Here is a 21,790-nt window from a genome sequence, read left to right on the forward strand (position 1 = left end):
AATTTGGTAGGTATGCTAACGCTGGTTGCAATTTTAGCCACACGCTGCAATTCTGGCACTCTACAGCATGTCGTCGACGTCTCCGGTAGTCATATTTAACAAATTTTGTAAGTGGAGGTTAATAATAAAATCAGCAGTATCTCTTTCTCACTTGTTTAGCCTCTTCAGCCAAAGTCCGGTCATAGGCCATTACATACGGAAACAGCGTCAAATTAGTATCTGGTGGCCAAAGTTGGATCTAATGTAGCACTTGCAAAATGGACATTTCTGACCGAGACAAGTCTCCTAATATCAAACGTAGCCGTTAATCTAAGGAATAAATGTCTGACAATGTTGTTTGGAGCACAGAATTGGATAATAGTGAAACATGGACTGTCGAAAAAGCACAACAGAAGAGAACTGATGCATTTGAGACGTGATGCTACAGGCGACTGTTGAAAATTAGCTGGACTGATAAGGTAAAGGAGGAAGAGGATCTCCGCAGAATCACGAGGAAGGGAATATATGGCAAATACTGACAAGAAGAAAGGACAGCGGATAGGACGTCTGTTAAGATATCAGGCAGTAACCTCCATGGTACTAGAGGGTGCTGCCGAGGGTAAAACCTGTAGTGGAAGAGACTGATTGGAATACATCCAGAATAATTAAGCCCGTTGCTTTCAATTGCTTCTCTGAGATGGTTCAAATGGCTCTGAGCACTATGGGGTCAAATGGCTCTGAGCAGTAAGCGACTTGCCTTCTGAGGTCATCAGTCCCCTAGAACTTAGAACTACTTAAACCTAACATAAGGACATCACACACATCCATGCCCGAGGCAGGATTCGAACCTGCGACCGTAGCGGTAGCGCGGTTGCAGACTGTAGCGCCTAAAACTGCTCGGCCACCCCGGCCGGCTCTCTGAGATGAAGAAGGTTGTCACGGGAGAGGAAATCGTGGAGGGCCCATAAAACCAGCCAGGAAACTGACGCAAAAAAGAAAGAAACCTGCATCTGTCATGTTTCGCTGTCATACGATAATTACAGCCCACACTGGACCACTGTCAGCGGCTGCACTTTAATTATAGCCACCCTCTAATTTACTATGTCATCTTTGTGTGTCCTACTTCATTTGTAAATAAAATACGTCACCAAGACAAATGGCCCATATCCCAATAAGTAATGGAATTTTTCTCCTAGTTTTGACCAGTACTATCACCCGCAGGAATATATGACACTTTTTTTTCCAAATAAACTCTGTTTTGATGTAGCCGCCCAACCGCGTCATAATTGGAGAGAGGTTCCACTGGACCTGGTAAGACAAACCCATTTACGCCTGAGCTCCTAAGTAATGTTTTCATTGACCGTGACGCAAACACATTTTCGGGTACTACTTTAGAAACGACAGCCTCCGCTTGTGCAGCTGACAGCTCACCACCTGGTCGTATCTCTCTATCAGAGAGGTTGCAGGTGTGCGCAGAGCCGATGGAGCCCGTTATCGGCCGTCTTTTATCAGGAGACATCGGTCAGCACTGCCGGCTGAGGCGTTGCTCCACAGTCTCACTCGCACGCCACGCCGCGCCGCGCCATGGCCAACCTCGCGTCGCTGTTCCTCGCCGTCGGCGTCGTCGCCGTCGGCATCGGCTTTCAGCTGGCCCAAGGCGAGTACCCCGCTTTCCCCCCAGTCAGACGTATCCTTCAGCAAGAGTCTGTACACATTGTCTGATAGTCTTTAACGTTGTAAATAACTGTTTTCTACATCAGGTTAGAAGTATAACAATTACCAGCGATCTCGCCTGGCTTCGTAGAGGTAGCACTAACAAGGAGAACACGGCAAGAGCCATAACCAAATTTCCCAGAAACTTCACTCAGTGGAAGAGTGGTCAAAATAAGCCTACAATAGTCTCAGATTAACTGTAGATACTCGTCAATTTCTAAGAAAACAACGATCAGAGTTTTCGACGCAATTTTAGATAGCTTTTATTGGGTGGTAACGTCAACTGAAGTGTTGCATCATTGGATAGCGCCACGGTTTCACAATTTTGCACCTCGTGTTGCCGGTGGTTTTCCGGATTTCAAACATCCGCATCGCATTGCCAACGTCTAATAATCAGACAGCCTTACCATGTCTCCTTGTATATTAAAAGTGCTTGTATCGCTTACACAATGCATATATTTGTGTCTGTATGTCTTTGTGTGAGACCAGTTGACGCGGTTTACAAAAATCGCAAATAGAAAAGTAAATCTAGGTCGATGAATTAGACAAACAATCCTTTTCACTTAAATACTTGTGTTTGTTTTCTGCGTTAGGTTAGAAGTGTAACAATTGCAAGCGACCTGCCCTGTCTTTACACGGATAGCACTAACAAGGAGAACACGACAATTGTCATAACCCGGTATCCCAGAAACTTAAGAAGAGGTGTCAAAATTAGCGAGCACATGCTTCGGATTTTCCGTAGATACTCGACCGTTTCTGAGAAAACGACGGTCAAATTTTCGACGCACCTTAGATGTTTCTTAGGAGCGCCAAGCGCAACTGATGCGTTGACACATTGTAAAGCGTCGCAGCTTCACAATTTTGAGCCCAGTGTTCAAAACCCTATTACTGTTTTCATTTTCTTTTCATTTATTCACCTATATCCGTAGAAATTTACTATAGAAATGTTTCTTATCAAGTACGGGGATACGAGGGCGTTACATTAATTGTAAAATTACAACTGGGTTTCGGAAGAAGTGTCATACATTTATTAGGTAATATGCGTCTGTACACTCCATTGCTGTGTGCTCGCTTTGAGGTCTAATTCAGGAATGATATGTTTCCTTTACTGATTTTGTTAATAGGACAGAAACAGCTGGGCAGGTCAGAATGGACTGAATACAAATCCTTCTTTGTAGGCTACAGGAGTAAACGGGTATACTAGCTGGAAGATCGAAAGCCGTTTCACAGGAACGAGTACGCGACACCGCCAATACTACTGACAGGTCACAGAACATGAATTTTACTGAAAACAATTTCAAATTTTTATAATTCATTTGTTTTACAAATTAGTATAGTAATCTGCTACGGAGATGGGTAGCTAAATGAGAAATAAAATAAAAAGAATATAAATAAAAATATCAGGTTCGAATAAGGAGTGCAAAACGGTGAAGTTGTGATGCTAGCAGTTGTGCCTCCACCTTGGCTGAATGAGTGATGTGCTAAAAGACCTATAAAGTACTTCGAAAAGTTCCAACGTCATTTTCTCAGAAACGGTAGCGTATCTACGAATAAGCCGAAACACGTGTTCTCTTATTCTGACCCCTCTACCCACAAGCGGACCGTTCGAAAATCCCCCCACCGAGCTGATTCATATTGACATGATGTGTAGGACACGACAACGACTTCAGTATATGTAAATAGAAGCACACAACTCTCAACCGTTTTCGAGAAAATTGAGTTCGAAAATTGTATAAGCGTTTGTGTATTTTGTATGATCGATACTACTCGAAAAGTCCGCATCCGAGGGTGTTAAGCGCGGATCGTTCATCGAATATCTCTGCCTACACTCCTTTGCGATTTTCCCACGTAACTATTACGACTGTGCAAACCGTCATACTGAATCTCTTATTTATTATTCTCATAATTTTTATCCTGAAAGGGAAAATATTTTCGCAATGAGATTGGCAAAAAATGGATACATAAGACTTTCAATCAAATCAATATTTAGTCATTTTATTTATATTATCTACATTTGTGGCGAATATAATGTGTAATATGTGAAGCACTGTACGAATCAGGATGATAATGATCTTGGACACATGGTAAACAATCATTATTGCGACGTACACCGCTTGTATCGAACATCGAATCTTTGCATGTCCATGGTTTTATCCAGTGCGTCAAATGCGAAACAAACTTTGGTTACCTTCGCAAGCGGTTCTCAGTCATCACACAATTTCGCAGCGTACCACGCATATCTGTTATTCTGTTATTAGAATTACGCAAAGAAAAAGAGAGAGCGGAGAAGGAGAGAGAGAGAAAGAGAGAGAGAGACACTATCGGAAGTGAGATTCTATCCACAGACCTCGCGCTTACGAAACTAAGCGCTTACTCGCTTGGCTGCAGTATCTTTGTTTAATAGCGATCATGTGAAGTACGTAGGAACGTGTAAAATATTCAAACTCGATTTTTCTCGAAAACAGTTGAGAGTAACGTTCTGCTATTTACATATGGTGAAGTTCTAGTCATGCCCTAGGCAGCCTGTCAATGTGAATCAAATGGGTGAGGGCCCCTAGAGATCGAACTTCCTGGGAAATCTGGTTATGGCACTGTCCGTGTTCTCCTCGAAGTACATACCGCCGGACGACTCGTCTGGCAAAGCGGTAATTTCGTCTGTGGGCCAGTGCATAGAATCATGACTAAAATTTGGAGAACAGCGTTTGGTTTATTTTTTATTCATTTCTTTATTGCTCCGTGGAACCAAATTAAGAAGCCTCTATGGTCATGGAACGAGTCAATATATGGAATTATAACACGATAGTAGAAACAGATAAAATGAAATATAAAACACATATTCAGGCGATAAGTCTTAAGTTTAAATAAAGAAAATCAACAATGGAACACTGGAATTTGCTTAATTTTCTAGCTCTTCCAGGAGCTCCTCGACAGAATAGAAGGAGTGAGCGATGAGGAAACTCTTCAGTTTAGACTTAAAAGAGTTTGGGCTACTGCTAAGATTTTTGAGTTCTTGTGGTAGCTGATTGAAAATGGATGCAGCAGAATACTGCACTCCTTTCTGCAGAAGAGTCAAGGAAGTGCATTCCACATGCAGATTTGATTTGTGCCTAGTATTAACTGAGTGAAAGCTGCTAACTCTTGGGAATAGGCTAATGTTGCTAACAACAAACGACATTAAAGAAAATATATACTGTGAGGGCAATGTCAGAATTCCCAGACTATTGAATAGGCGTCGACAAGAGGTTCTCGAACTTACACCACATATAGCTCGAACAGCCCGTTTTTGAGCAAAAATACCCTTTTTGAATCAGAAGAATTACCCCAAAAAATAATACCATACGACATAAGCGTATGAAAATATGCGAAGTAGACTACTTTTCGTGTTGAAGTGTCACTTATTTCAGATACTGTTCTAATGGTAAATAAAGCAGCATTTAGTTTCTGAACAAGATCCTGGACATGGGCTTTCCACAACAGATTACTATCTATCCGAACGCCTAGGAACTTGAACTGTTCCGTCTTGCTTATAATATGCCCATTCTTGTAGAATTGTGAGTTAGAAACTGTAAAAACTGAGTCTTACTGTGATTTAGCATCAAATTATTTTCCACAAGCCACGAACTTATTTCATAAACTACATTATTTGATACTGTTTCAATATTACACACAAGATACTTCACTATCAAGCTGATGTCATCAGCAAACAGAAATATTTTTGAATCACCTCTAATACTAGAAGGCATATCATTTATATGCAGCACCGACCCTTGGGGAACGCCCCACTTAACAGTGCCCCATTGGGACTGAACATCACTACCACTACCACTCGTCACTTCCATGTAATTTAAATGGTGTAAGCAGCGCACATCAGAGGCATAAATGTTACCTGTTCAATAATTAACTGGCTTCTGGAGTTAAATCTCTTGGCAATGGTGGCTGATGCGAGCTACTGTGCTGGCCAATCCACCCGAACGCAGTGCCATTTCGTCGCAAGCTTTGGCCACTTGCTAGCTGCCGGCTCCAGAACGGCACGAGCTACTTTTTATGTGTGACCTTTTCATACATTTTCCTTCACAGCCTTTAAACATTTACACCAAAAAATCTGTTCTTATCAATTTAATATCTGGTATGTCCTGTGTTGTTGGTTGTTTAGGACACTGCAGATGGATTCCTTCAAAGACAATGTCCACCAGCAAGTGGAGGGGAATGTACATGCCTTCTTCGAAGTAGTACAGGTACAACTGTATATATGATCTGTACGTTCACCGACATGTCGACCATCTAACATGTCATACGTAACTTATTCAACAATATCATCCAGCAACTACCGAAAGAGTACTTTGTGAGTCCGCGTACAAACTGCAGTGGCGGAGATTCACCAGGAATATGTCAAGACGGATTTGTCATGATGTTAACAGTCGATCATTGCAAGACGTAGCTGCTTCGAACTATGCCAAATTCTCACTGAAAGACATAGTACAGTTCGGTAGTCCTCATCGTTTTTGTCTTTTGATGTGCCAAAAACGTCCCTTTAAGTCGTACGTATCATTCTTTATGTTGCAGTTTTCACTAACTATCGAGCAATTTTTACAGAAAATGAAAATAAAACTACCTGAAAATAAACCTTATCTTTTATTTCTTTATTGCTCCATCAGTTCAGTCACTCAATGTAATAATCATACTTCACACAATAGTGTGAGTGTGGCGTAACACTTGCAACCTAGAAGGTAACCATGCCTCATACTGAGAGAAAAGAAGCCTGCGGCTCTGAACCTGGTACGGGGAGGTATCTTTGTCTGGACTCCTACATTACGGACAATTATTATTTATGTATTAAGAGACTTTCTCAGATACAAATGGATTTCATTTAGCGAACAAATAGCTGTTAATAACAGTGTGACTTTGGCACGGAATCTTCCGTACATTCACGATACGTACGGATGGGATTGGAAGCCAGAAAGACTAATGTTTTCCTGCTATTTTCTGCAAGTAACAGGCAATATAGCATACCAATGTACCTTTCTATAGCGCTGCACATTCACCCTTCCTCTGCCTCGACATTTACAAGTTTTAGCTTTGGGAGTAATATTCCACTGTCGATTCTTTCCAAGGACTCTATCCATCCCATACTATTCTGGTATATTATTTCATTAAGGCTGGGAACTTTTATTCCTTCTCATATCATTTCATTTTCTAGTGAAGACACGACATTCTCTCCAGCATTGTACCACTGGTACAGCGATAGTCATGCAGAATTCCTCGTCTTTGTTTACGAGTTTTTGATATATGTTCTGTATGTGAAATTATTTCATTCGACATCTTGGATGTAGTGTGAGTCATTTAGGAACTCAGGTTACTGAAGCTTTGTACTTACTCTACTAGAAGAAGGGAGAACCCATAGAGGTACTCATCGTACCCTCCGCCACACACCGTCAGGTGGCTTGCGGAGTATGGATGTAGATGTAGATGTAGATTTCATTGTTAAGTATAATTTTGGCCCTTTTCAGTTTTTATCTGTTTATGGTATACAATTTGTTAATTTTTCTTCGATGTTCTGGCCTTATCGGCACGTTATTTCGTATTTGACTTACCATAAGTTCACAGACACATAAACAGTACCTGTGGAACGAGTGTTTTGTAAATCACATTTTGCGAGAGAGAATTACATTTCCTTAATTTTCGATTGAAGAGTGTTTTACTGTCAGGCACTAAAACTGCGTCATCTGTGTTCCGAACTGAAGTGAGCACAGTGATTCATTTACAAAATTAGTTTCATTGTTCTCGCCAATTGCGATAAGGGTAATGAAAAACAACATCGTTGTCTCAGCCCTTTGTTAGTCAAAACATTTTCTAACACTTTTTCTCCCAACTGTGATTCTATATTTCTACTTACAAACAAACTTTCTGGCACATTAAAACTGTGTGCCCGACCGAGACTCGAACTCGGGACCTTTGTCTTTCTCGGGCAAGTGCTCTACCATCTGAGCTACCGAAGCATAACTCAAGCACGCTACTCACAGCTTTACTTCTGCCAGTATCTCGTCTCGTAGGGCACTTGCCCGTGAAAGACAAAGGTCCCGAGTTCGAGTCTCGGTCGGGCACACAGTTTTAATCTGCCAGGAAGTTTCATATCAGCGCACACTCCGCTGCAGAGTGAAAATTTCATTCTGGAAACTTATAACTGTCTCTAGCACAAGAAGTGAACAACCCTGGTTACCCATCGACCTATACAACTCGGTTCTGTTAACCTAGAGACCGAAAAAAGCAACCGGTTAAAGCCAGTATCCGTATTTTAGTTCTGAATAACCAGTATTTTTAGTATTTTGCCTGTTTAATTTAATATTTTCATTCTGTTTGTCTTGAAGCTGAGTGACTTAAAATTCTTCAATTTTTGTTTGATTTCTACATTTATTAAAGGAAATAATAGGAATAAAAACGGATATCAGTTCTTTCAGAGACCTCATACTTGAGTGGTTTCAACAGTCAGATTAAACTGGCATGGAAAAAAAATGGATTTCTAAATGGCAACAGACAAAGAGAGAGAAATTTAAATTGCGATTTACTTAAATTAATATTAAAATTTAAATGTTAAATTTGGAATGAATGTTACTTGAATGTTAAATTACATGTTAATGTGCTTCCCCCTTAATTGAGAGTCCCTTTAAACGGATCTAATCTGAACTGAACAGCCTAGAACCGCTGAGTTCGTTGTACAACAGTCTGTGCCTTAAAACACTGTCAACACAGCTGGTATGCACAATTCATCTCAAAATTAGTACATTTCTCATCTCGTAAGTCGATTTGTGTCATTACACGATAGAACCGAAAATATGCGTTTTCAGCGATAACCAGGATCCCTATCTTAACCCCATCAAACAATTTGTCGCTAATTAAAAATATAAAATTTCTTTGTTATTTTCTCTGCCATTATTAATAATCTGTCTGATCGAAAATGCTGTATCACTTGTTTAAATTCCTTTCCTGACACCCGTTTCTTCTTACCAGTCTGGAACTACACATTTTTTCCTTTATCTTTGGTTATCCAATCTTAATAAAATTTTATAGGCTGTTTCAAGGACGTTCGTAATACTTTATTTGTTCTATACATTTTGTTGCACCGCATATAACTGATAAGGTGCAGCTGAGTAAAATTAAAACGCCTGTCGAGGCTAATGCAAAAGGCCCCATAAGTGACTCAGCATAGAGCTGACCGTCTGTTGCTACAATGGGTGTTGCTTGCTAACGTAACAGGTACTCCTCTTACGCCGGCAGGCGTTACCACGCAACCAGGCACAGCCGAGAAACATTATTTGAAATATCCACTCAGCAAGACGGCAGAGTCACTGCAACGTTGGTGGCCCATTTACTTCACATCCGAGCCAATGAACTGTTGTGGCTTACGTGGTCGACACCGATGCTGTAGCAACACAGGGAGGGACTCGCCTTTTTCTAGTCAAGGGTTTCGCAGACTGCTGGGCACCAGTCCTGTGGCGAGGGGGGGGGGGGGGGGGGAGGGGAGGGGGGAAGACTTACGTTGGTCCACGAGTCTACGAGTTTATGTGTCTACACGGGTCAATCACTCACGCTATGTGGACTCTCCCACTAGTAGCTGCTGTCCTGTTACTGGTGCTATGGACATAGCGCTCTGCAACCGGCGGGGCACCTGGGGGCGTATTTTAGCTACTGATGGCCTCCTACCCTGGAGGTCTACAGCTCGCGCCAAAGACCGCATAGCTGTTTATCCGCCATCGCAGGTGTCCTATCAACCGATTCCTTCTTTTAGTCAGGTTGTGGAATACTCTTCTCTTTTCCCCACTTCCCCTTCATTAGTTAGTCGCTATACCCGACTAACCCTCAGATTTCTTCCACAGTACCACATTTCAAAGGAAGTTTTCAACAGTATCGCTCGTGTTTGACTACCGTACGAGAACACATTCCAGAGAAATACTTTCAGAAAAGGTTTCTAACTTAAACGTTTATACATTTTCACCATTTTTCCCTTTCCCGAAAATGCTTTTCATGCAATTTCCAGTCTATATTTTAGATTCTACCCACTTCGGCTATCAACATTTATTTTGCTGACGAAAAATCAGATCTGATGTACCACTTTTCGTGCCACATTTCCTAATCTAATTTTCTCAGAATCGCCTGATTTAATTCGACTACACTCTAACAGTTTTGTTTTACTTTTGTCAGTGTTCAGCTTACAACCTCTTTTCAAGACACTATCGATTCCTTTCAGATATTCTTCCAAGTCCTTTGCTGTCTCTGAAAGAATTACAGAGCTATCACCAAACCTCAACATTTTTATTTCTTCTCCATGAACTTTAATTACCTTTCCACCTTTCTCCCTGATTTCCTTTAAAGCTTGCTCAATGCGCAGATTGAATAACATCAAGGATGGTCTAAACACTGCATCACTCCCTTCTCAACCACGGCTCCTTTTTCATTTCTTTGACTCTTTATAACTGTAGATTGGTTTCTGTACAAATTATGAAGAACCTTTTTCTCCCTGTAATTTATCCCTGCTATTTTCGGAATTTGAAGGAGTGCAGTCCAGACAACAATGTCAAAAGCTTTCTCTGATTTGATTTGTTTTTTTTCTTGTTGGTCCAGTTTTATCATAAACTGTACAATTGATATTGGGCAGGTTAAAGATAAGTTAAAATAATACATAGTATTAGCAAAATAGTAGGCAAATTAAAAATAGGTACCTATTACAATTAATTTTATTACGTATTCAGAAATTCTCTGACAGAATAGAAAGAGTGATGTATTAGAAATGGCCTTTAGTTTAGCTTTAAATATTGGATGAGTAGCATTTTTTATTTCCTTTGGTATCTTATTGTGTACTATTACACCAATGTTAATTATGCTCCTCGGATAGATGGTTGTCCTGTGATATTTTTGATATATACTTGCTATCCCTCTAGTATTATAGTTGTGTACATTTTTGTTCTGCAGCACTTTGTCTGTTTTCAGGAGGTAGTCCCTAGTGAACAAGATAGTTTCATAAATGAATAAACCTGGAACATTTAGAACACCAAGCTCAGTAAAATGGGATTTACAGAACTCCATCTTTCTAAGGCCACAAATTATTCTTAGAGCTCTCTTTTGCATTCTAAAAACCTTTACACTGTGAGTTGAGTATCCCCAGAAACCGATCCCATATCGGACTAGTGAGTGGAACAGTGCATAGTATGCCTGCAGAACTGTTGTTTTGCTTGTGGTAGCCTTTAAAATTCTTAGGCAATAGCTCACAGAGGTTAGTTTTCTAGATAAGTTATTTATATGTGTGTCACACTTTAAGTCTTGCTGAACACGTACAAAAACCTTTTGTGACCCTTACATTTTCTAGGGGATCAGTTTTTAATTGTGCTTGAATATACATTTGATTAGTTGGAGGAATAAAATGAAAATCGACACACACAATTTTTTCAGTATTTATAATGAGTTTGTTTTTTGTGAACCACTCAGAAAGTCTTTTTGTAGAACTTTCTGCTGTGGACTGCAAAGTTCCTGGACTGGGTCCATTGAGCAATATGCTGGTGCCATCAGCAAACAGAATAGTTTTTGTGGGACTCATATACTCAACCTAGTCGTCCACATAAATCAAGAAGAGTAGCGGACCTAAGATTGAGACCTGTGATACACCATATTTCATTGGTAATTCGCTAGGAAGAAAGGAGTTGTTTCTTGTTTTATTCATTTTGTTGAATTCATACTGAAGTGATACTTTCTGCCTGCGGTTTTTTTTTAGGTATTAACACAACCAGCTATGTGCTACACCTCTTACTCCTCGTCTTTCTCATTTATCGAGCAGAATGATATGGTTCAGGACGTGAAAGGCTTTTGATAAATCTAGAAAAACACCTGCAGCTAATTTATGTTGATCAAGGGGTTTTACAATGCAGTCTAAGAATTTGAAAATTGCTGTCTGTGTAGATTTAGACTTTGTAAAACCATGTTGTTTTACTAGAATTTTTGAGAAGGAATTTAACTGTGACATGGGTCGGTAGTTTGATATCTTTTCAGAAGAACCACTTTTTTTTTTAGCAGTGGTGAAATTTTGCCATTTTAAAAATATCTGGAAATATATCAGTTTTTAAAGAGACTTTTAAAATTTTTGACAATGGTTTAGCTATGTGGTGAGCACATGCTTCTAATATGAAATCAGGTACTTCATCAAGACCACTTGACATTCTTTTGCTTAATGATTTAATTTTACTTATAATTTTATTGGGGTTTGTTTCATAAACATACATACAAGCAGCCGAAATCACTGATTTGCTGGAGAAACGTGGGACTGGTCCTTGACAGTGTACTTGAATGAGGTCTTCAGCTAGTGAAGTGAAGTATTCATTGAATTTTTCCACAACTGAATTTGGGTCGGTGACTTTTCAACATTCTGGTGTTAATGATACATTCTTTTTCTTTGGCGCTGAACTACAAGTTTCTTTCTATATAACTCTCCACGTGGATCTCATTTTCTTAGATGAGTTTCTTATCAAATTGTCATTCCACATAATTTTTGCCTCTTTGACTACTCTACTATAGATTCTTTTGTAGGTTTTTGAATAATCTGCGAATTCTTTGGTTACTCTATATTTCTTATAACAGTACTGCAGAATTCTGTTTCTCTCACTGGAAATTTTTATGCCTTTAGTTGCCCATTGCATATTATTGTTAGGTTTCACTGTTTTTACTACTTTTGGAAAAGCTAGATTAAAATAGTGAAGAAAGATGCTCTGAAAATTCATGTACATGCTATCAATATTGTTCTGCGTGGCGATGCTTTCCTAGTTTTCCTTCGCCAGTAAGAGATTAAAAATTCTAATTCTATCTTCAGGAAAGGTTCTTCTTTCAACTACTTTTTCGGAACTGCTACTGCTTGTTGGCTTTTCTATATACAGCAGCTGTGCCTCATGATCTCTGAATCTACAAATGCTATCAAATTGGGTTTCTCCAAAGATGAATGGTAGGGTCGATATTGCGACTCGTTTTCCTACATTTCCAGGACCCCAAAACGATCTTCAAGGTCAGCTTCTACCTTTTTCCCATTCATTTATAAGCAATTCGTCTCATGATATCCATACCTATCAGAACCTGTCTTGATGTGGCTTCGTAAACTTCCCTGGCGTAGCAATTGATGATATTCATGTCGGGTCTCCAGCCGGAACATAACGTCATCTTGACACAATATTTTGCTATCCACTTGGCCACCATATTCAGGTCAGTAAGCCGTCGCACTAACTCGCCGGAACTGAAATCAAACACAAAGCGGCAGGTGCTTTATACAACCCCTGTAGCTCCACCGCGCGTGAGCAACTGTAACTGCTCTCTAGTACAAGGCACACCAACACACCGGTGGTGAAACTCGCGGAAACAATAAATCAATATCAAACATTACTGACAGCTTTTGATACCGAAACAAAGGCGGTTGTTTTTATATGTCTAACAAAATAGGGTTCCAACTCTTCCTTAAAGGATGCCCCATGATCACTTTTGTAATATTGTCAGACAACCGGATTTCAACAGCTTCATTCACTACACAGTCTCAACAACGCTACCCAGGGACAACCATTTGTGTCTCATAGTACCCCATGAACCATGGACCTTGCCGTTGGTGGGGAGGCTTGCGTGCCTCAGCGATACAGATGGCCGTACCGTAGGTGCAACCACAACGGAGGGGTATCTGTTGAGAGGCCAGACAAACCTGTGGTTCCTGAAGAGGGGCAGCAGCCTTTTCAGTAGTTGCAGGGGCAACAGTCTGGATGATTGACTGATCTGGCCTTGTAACACTAACCAAAACAGCCTTGCTGTGCTGGTACTGCGAACGGCTGAAAGCAAGGGGAAACTACAGCCGTAATTTTTCCCGAGGACATGCAGCTTTACTGTATGATTAAATGATGATGGCATCCTCTTGGGTAAAATATTCCGGAGGTAAAATAGTCCCCCATTCGGATCTCCGGGCGGGGACTACTCAGGAGGATGTCGTTATCAGGAGAAAGAAAACTGGCGTTCTACGGATCGGAGCGTGGAATGTCAGATCCCTTAATCGGGCAGGTAGGTTGGAAAATATAAAAGGGAAATGGATAGGTTAAAGTTAGATATAGTGGGAATTAGTGAAGTTCGGTGGCAGGAGGAAGAAGACTTCTGGTCAGGTGACTACAGGGTTATAAACACAAAATCAGATAGGGGTAATGCAGGAGAAGGTTTAATAATGAATAGGAAAATAGGAATGCGGCTAAGCTACTACAAACAGCATAGTGAACGCATTATTGTGGCCAAGATAGATACGAAGACCACACCTACTACAGTAGTACAAGTTTATATGCCAACTAGCTCTGCAGATGATGAAGAAATTGAAGAAATGTACGATGAAATAAAAGAAATTGTTCAGATAGTGTAGGGAGACAAAAATTTAATAGTAATGGGTGACTGGAATTCGGCAGTAGGAAAAGGGAGAGAAGGAAACATAGTAGGTGAATATGGATTGGGGCTAAGAAATGAAAGAGGAAGCCGCCTAGTAGAATTTTGCACAGAGCACAACTTAATTATAGCTAACACTTGGTTTAAGAATCATGAAAGAAGGTTGTATACGTGGAAGAACCCTGGAGATACTAAAAGGTATCAAATAGATTATATAATGGTAAAACAGAGATTTAGGAACCAGGTTTTAAGTTGTAAGACATTTCCAGGGGCAGATGTGGACTCGGACCACAATCTATTGGTTATGACCTGTAGATTAAAACTGAAGAAACTGCAAAAATGTGGGAAATTAAGGAGATGGGACCTGGATAAACTGAAAGAACCAGAGGTTGCACAGAGTTTCAGGGAGAGCATAAGGGGACAATTGACAGGAATAGGGGAAAGAAAAACCGTAGAAGAATAATGGGTAGCTCTGAGGGATGAAGTAGTGAAGGCAGCAGAGGATACAGTAGGTAAAAAGACGAGGGCTGCTAGAAATCCTTGGGTAACAGAAGAAATATTGAATTTAATTGATGAAAGGAGAAAATATAAAAATGCAGTAAATGAAGCAGGCAAAAAGGAATACAATCGTCTCAAAAATGAGATCGACAGGAAGTGCAAAATGGCTAAACAGGGATGGCTAGAGGACAACTGTAAGGATGTAGAAGCTTATCTCACTAGGGGTAAGATAGATACTGCCTACAGGAAAATTAAAGAGACCTTTGGAGAGGAGAGAACCACGTGTACGAATATCAAGAGCTCAGATGGCAACCCAGTTCTAAGCAAAGAAGGGAAGGCAGAAAGGTGGAAGGAGTATATGGAAGGTTTATACAAGGGTGATGTACTTGAGGACAATATTATGGAAATGGAAGAGGATGTAGATGAAGACGAAATGGGAGATACGATACTGCGTGAAGAGTTTGACAGAGCACTGAAAGACCTGAGTCGAAACAAGGCCCCCGGAGTAGACAACATTCCATTAGAACTACTGACGGCCTTGGGAGAGCCAGTCATGACAAAACTCTACCAGCTGGTGAGCAAGATGTACGAGACAGGCGAAATACCCTCAGACTTCAAGAAGAATATAATAATTCCAATCCGAAAGAAAGCAGGTGCTGACAGATGTGAAAATTACCGAACTATCAGTTTAATAAGTCACAGCTGCAAAATACTAACGCGAATTCTTTACAGACGAATGGAAAAACTGGTAGATGCGGACCTCGGGGAGGATCAGTTTGGATTCCGTCGAAATGTTGGAACACGTCAGGCAATACTGACCTTACGACTTATCTTAGAAGAAAGATTAAGAAAAGGCAAACCTACGTTTCTAGCATTTGTAGACTTAGAGAAAGCTTTTGACAATGTTGACTGGAATACTCTTTTTCAAATTCTAAAGGTGGCAGTGGTAAAATACAGGGAGCGAAAGACTATTTACAATTTGTACAGAAACCAGACGGCAGTCATAAATGTCGAGGGGCATGAAAGGGAAGCAGTGGTTGGGAAAGGAGTGAGACAGGGTTGTAGCCTCTCCCCGATGTTATTCAATCTGTATATTGAGCAAGCAGTAAAGGAAAGAAAAGAAAATTTTGGAGTAGGTATTAAAATTCATGTAGTCGAATTAAGTCGGGTGATGCTGAGGGAATTAGATTAGGAAATGAGACACTTCAAGTAGTAAAGGAGTTTTGCTATTTAGGAAGTAAAATAACTGATGATGGTCGAAGTAGAGAGGATATAAAATGTAGACTGGCAATGGCAAGGAAAGTGTTTCTCAAGAAGAGAAATTTGTTAACATCGAGTATAGATTTATGTATCAGGAAGTCGTTTCTGAAAGTATTTGTTTGGAGTGTAGCCATGTATGGAAGTGAAATATGGACAATAACTAGTTTGGACAAGAAGAGAATAGAAGCTTTCGAAATGTGGTGCTACAGAAGAATACTGAAGATAAGGTGGATAGATCACGTAACTAATGAGGAGGTATTGAATAGGATTGGGGAGAAGAGAAGTTTGTGGCACAACTTGACTAGAAGAAGGGATCGGTTGGTAGGACATGTTTTGAGGCATCAAGGGATCACAAATTTAGCGTTATAGGGCAGCGTGGAGGGTACAAATCGTAGAGGGAGACCGAGAGATGAATACACTAAGCAGATTCAGAAGGATGTAGGTTGCAGTAGGTACTGGGAGATGAAGAAGCTTGCACAGGATAGAGTAGCATGGAGAGCTGCATCAAACCAGTCTCAGGACTGAAGACAACAACAACAACAGTACAACATTTTATATTCCTCAGTAAGACAATGTTAGGCAACCGCAAATTTTTCTGACCTGAAATAAACGCGTACGAATTGTGTGTCCAATATAGTCTTTTCTGCAGTGGCAGGGAATTTTGTAAACACCGGGCTCCCTCAAACCCAAATCATCCCTCACTGAGTGCAGAGAAGCTCTACTCTTAGTTGGTGGACGGAACACACTTTTAATATCAAACCTCTTTCAAATTCTACCTGTTTTTAAGATATGCTTCTCGCGAAAGGTAGGAATGCCCGAGAAGGTCCAGTCTGTAAAGCACGATGAATCTGACTGTCGGCATAATCATTCTTCTTGAACATAGCTTTTAAATGATCAAGTTCTTGTGTCAAACTATTTGCATCTGAGATGGCATAAGCTAATTTTACCAATAACGTAGGACCTAATGGCGTTGGTACTATGGATGATGACTTGCTGCGTGAATATATCTGTCTATATGCGTGGGCTTACAATAAACACTGTGTCCTAATGTCCCATCATCCCTCCTGGAGACCAACACATCTAAAACTGAAGTTTTTAGTCCTTTTCAGCTTCCATCTTGGACTTAATATAGGGATGCAGGAAATTAAAAAATCTAAGGAATGACCTAGAACATTCCTCTCACGTGGCCATACCACAAACGTATAGTCGATGTATCTCCAAAAACAAGTTGGTTTTAAGAACGCCGTCTTCGGTGCCGTGCTCTCAAAATTTTCTAGAAACAAATTGGCTACTATGTGGGATAGTGAACTCGCCATAGTGACACCGTCAGTTTGTTCAAAGTATTTGTTCTCAAATAAAAAATACGTCGACAAAGCTTAGTTGTTTCTTCGTCCAATTTTTCACCAATTAACAGCAAAGAATCTTCAAGAGGAACTGTGTTAAAAAGAAACATAACATAAAAACTAGCGAGCAAGTCCGTAGGACTGAGACACGCTGAATAAAATCCAGAGAATTAGAAAAATGATGTTCGCATTTTCCGACATGGGGGCTGAGAATAGATGCTAAATACTTGGTCAAGTTATAAGTAGGATCGCCCAAACTGCTGAAACCCCTTGCTTGTGTACCTTAGACAAATAGCATAATCCCAGAGGGACTACAGCACCAGCGGGAATCTTATCTTCAAAAATAGTAAGGATTTTAAAAAAGATTTGATATTAAAAGTATATTCCGTTAAGTTAAGACTATAGCTCTGCTAGGCTCAGTAAAGGATGATTTGGGTTTGAGGAAGCCCGATATCTACAAAATTCCCCGCCATTGCGGAAAAGCGGACAAGCGATTCGCAAGGTCCAGGATCGATGCGTGGAGCACCATCGCACTACGCGCTTGCTTCAGCCAGAAGAATTTGCTACTGCGGAGCATCGTCTTACTGAAGAACATAAAATGTTGTACGATGAGACACAAGTGGTTGCCCCTGCGTCGCGGTATTGCGACTGTGTACTGAAAGAAGCCACTGAAATCCGGCTATCTGACAACATTATAAACAGAGATAAGGGATATCCTTTAAGAAAGAGTTGGAACCCGGTTGCGTTTCACATTAAAAAGCAACGGTCTTTGTTTCAGTCATCCATAGCTGCCAATAGAGTCTGATATCGATTTATCGTTCCGCAAGTTTTCACCACCGGTGTGCTGGTGTGCCTTGCTCCCGGGGGCAGCTATGTTCGCGCACGCGCGGTGTATCTACAGGCGGTGTATTAAGGAGTCGCTGCGGCGTGTTAGATTTCAGTTCCGGCGAGTTAGTGGGAAGGCTTACTGAGATGAAGATGGCGGCCAGGTGGACCGCCGAAATGTTGTTTTTTCTTTCTTTTGCTATTATCAAATTCAGTCTCCCATGAAACATTTTTGTCTTCTTCAACTATCTAAATAACTTCTTTAATCTCAACATAGAGTGCTTCAGTCTCTTCATCACCGGAGCTAACTGACATACGACTTTTACGACTACGGTTATTGATGGCTTCATATCTAGTTCGGCTCCATGGAGGCGCTCACCATGCTGTTCATAGCAGCCTAACCGCATTCCTATTTTCTTATTAACTGTCAGACAAAATTCTGCATTATACCGGTTCGATTTTATATTTATAATCCTATACTCATCTGATGTGAAATCCTTCTGACCACAAAACTACATTACTTCCCACTATATCTGACATCAACGTATCCACCTCTAGAATATTTTACCCAGGAGGATGTGACATAAGCCATACAGTGGAGATGCATGTACTACGGAAAAATTAAAGCTGTAGTTTCCTGTTGCTTCCAATCATTCACAGTACTACATAGCAAGGCTAATGTCACAAGACTAAATCACACACTGTTGCCTCTCTTCAGGAACCACGAGTCTGCCTCGCCTCTGCACAGCTGCCCCTCTGTTGTGGCTGCAACGGTGGTATCGTCGTCTGCATCGTTGAGACACGCAAAGTAGTATAACCAGAATTATACACAATAAATAAAAGTCAATACCGTACTGTCTGGAAAGGGCCTGGTATTGACCAGTACGACTTCTGTAATGATAAGCTACTACGGGTATAGTGAATAGCAGTTCGGAGCCCTCTGTCTCTTTGGTAATGTAGAAGCAGATATCCAATGGCTAAACACCTGGCTTTATGTTTTCAGGGGCGGCTACGTGCGAAGAAGACAGTGACTGCTCGGCGCTGAAAAACTCCATCTGCTATGAGGGCCAGTGCACCTGTCCATCCCAGTTCTTCCCCAACTACGACTACACGCTATGTCTACCTCGTGAGTATATACTGTACACGCCGATTTGTCAGCTGTTTGTGGAGATGGGAATATGTGCTACGCTACGGGTCACAGGCAACAATTAACGTTTTGTATCTGAGAAGTTAAAATGGTACTTTTTCTGTACTGATGCTATGCGATTAGTGGTCACAACAGCTTCTGTAGTAATGCAGAATGCATTAACGATAAGTTATCCTCTATAAGACAACATACGAATCACAGACCCTTGGGGATCTGTGTGTTTCTGGCAGACCACAAAGAGAGTGGAAGTTGTATAGTGAGCTTTGAAAGAAAATGTTATTTAATGTTGATGCGTACTGTATACGTTCATCTCGCCACATTGTGCTCACCGATTCGTCGGTCTCTCCAACATGATAACGGACGCTGACATGTAGAGGATGCCATTCAGACAGAGACCTGTAAGTAAAGCTGCCATCAGTATGAAAACGGATATGGAAACCTCAATGCCTTACGAAGAGTATGAAGTTGGTGCGTACTCGCTTTTCTCTGATCTTCAAACTCACTCAAACAGCCAGTTGCAGGGGGACCTACAAGTTACTAGGACTCAGAACCATGAGAGACCTCTGCAAATTCCACATACACCGGTGAAAGAAGCAATAAGCGAAAGAAAAAACCTAGGAACGATTGGGATTGAATGCTGAGCCGCGTCTTTGGATTTACAGTCTGATCCTTACACACTGAATCCAGTGAACAACGTAAATAAATAAAATATGTTTATCTTAAAAATTTACATAATATGCGGGAAGCGGCGCAATAATATACTCTGATGGGAAAATGAGCTAGGTAAACCTACCTAGTAACGTGTAGCAGTCGCTTTCGTCCTGTAACCAGACAGATACACATAATGGGACACTATGATTCTACAAAGTACGCCAACCAACGTCGTTCGCCACTGAGAGAAGATGGCAAACATATAAAGAGCTTATCCAATCCCATGAAAACGATTCTTCACATCAGAATGCCATAACGTATAGTAAATAATTATGGTAAGAGTATCATCAGATATTAATACAATCTAAATCACTACATCCTTGCACCCAACAAAGTTTACAGTGACCATAGATAAGTTAAGCAGTTCAGCATCTGCGATAGGATGCAATCAAGGACATGTGATAAGTAAGTCGAGTTTTCAACATGACGTACGAGGCCGTAGAACGGATAACCTGAGCAAATGTTTCAGAGTCTATGAGGCATGGCGAACCCAGCTCCGTAGCTGAGATCTTGTTCTTCTTCCGACAAGGACCGGCTTTTATTTTACTCCCGCTCGATATCATGGGGTTTGCCATAGCACAAATTTTACATCACGCTGGTCATGCTAATAATATGTATATTCTTTCCTTGTTTTCATTGATGCATGTTGGCCCTCCTGGAACCTGTGCCCTCCAGCCTTCTTAGTTCTGAATGAGAGAATGGACACCGTGGCCAGGCCTCGGGGCGCGACCACTGTCCACTTTGCCCCCGACCCCTCCTTTTGGACCTTACTATGTATAAAATAAGAGATAAAATGCGTGCCCGAAAAAGTCACCAACGCACTCTAGGACGGTTCTGTTCTACTCGTAAGTAAGCCGATTCGAATCTACATCTACATTTATACTCCGCAAGCCACCCAACGGTGTGTGGCGGGGGGCACTTTACGTGCCACTGTCATTACCTCGCTTTCCTGTTCCAGTCGCGTATGGTTCGCGGGAAGAACGACTGTCGGAAAGCCTCTGTGTGCGCTCGAATCTCTCTAATTTTACATTCGTGATCTCCTCGGGAGGTATAAGTAGGGGGAAACAATATATTCGATACCTCATCCAGAAACGCACCCTCTCGAAACCTGGCGAGCAAGCTACGCCGCGATGCAGAGCGCCTCTCTTGCAGAGTCTGCCACTTGAGTCTCTTGTAGAGTCTGCAATAACGCTATCACGGTTACCAAATAACCGTGTGACGAAACTCGCCGCTCTTCTTTGGATCTTCTCTGTCTCCTCAATCAACCCGATCTGGTACGGATCCCACACTGATGAGCAGCACTCAAGTATAGGTCGAACGAGTGTTTTGCAAGCCACCTCCTTTGTTGATGGACTACATTTTCTAAGGGCTCTCCCAATGAATCTCAACCTGGCACCCTCCTTACCAACAACTAATTTTATATGGTCATTCCACTTCAAATCGTTCCGCACGCATACTCCCAGATATTTTACAGCAGTAACTGCTACCAGTGTTTGATCCGCTATCATATAATCATACAATAAAGAATCCTTCTTTCTATGTATTCGCAATACATTACATTTGTATATGTTAAGGGTCAGTTGCCACTCCCTGTACCAAGTGCCTATCCACTGAAGATCTTCCTGCATTTCGATACAATTTTCTAATGCTGCAGCTTCCGCCAATCCTGGTGGAGGATGAAATTTTGACAGCTAGTATTTGGCAATGGGAGAAGAGTTGCTGACGTAAACTTCCCCTGTCACCAGACTTTTCACAAAGGTTCTGGATTAAATTCGAACGATGGAACCATTTTAACCACCGCACTATCAGTTTTGTTCCTCTAACTCCCCATTCATATAAATTACATTAATCACTAGTTTCGACCTTAGGCCATTTTAAAATG

At 41.1% G+C, this 21,790-nt stretch overlaps 1 protein-coding gene across 1 annotated transcript in view; it reads left to right on the forward strand.

Annotated features, from left to right (window-relative positions):
• Nucleotides 1-1,534: 1,534 nt before the first annotated feature.
• The window catches only part of LOC126268020 (multiple epidermal growth factor-like domains protein 6), a 166,608-nt gene continuing 146,352 nt past the window's right edge, over nucleotides 1,535-21,790 (forward strand). Inside the window, exons 1-2 of the mRNA XM_049973432.1 lie at nucleotides 1,535-1,636; nucleotides 19,054-19,176. Of these exons, the coding sequence (XP_049829389.1) occupies nucleotides 1,564-1,636; nucleotides 19,054-19,176 (196 nt within the window). The 5' untranslated portion in view covers nucleotides 1,535-1,563. The remainder of the gene's footprint in view (nucleotides 1,637-19,053; nucleotides 19,177-21,790) is intronic.

Source organism: Schistocerca gregaria, chromosome 4, assembly GCF_023897955.1.
Source record: "Schistocerca gregaria isolate iqSchGreg1 chromosome 4, iqSchGreg1.2, whole genome shotgun sequence".
Taxonomy (NCBI): domain Eukaryota; kingdom Metazoa; phylum Arthropoda; class Insecta; order Orthoptera; family Acrididae; genus Schistocerca; species Schistocerca gregaria.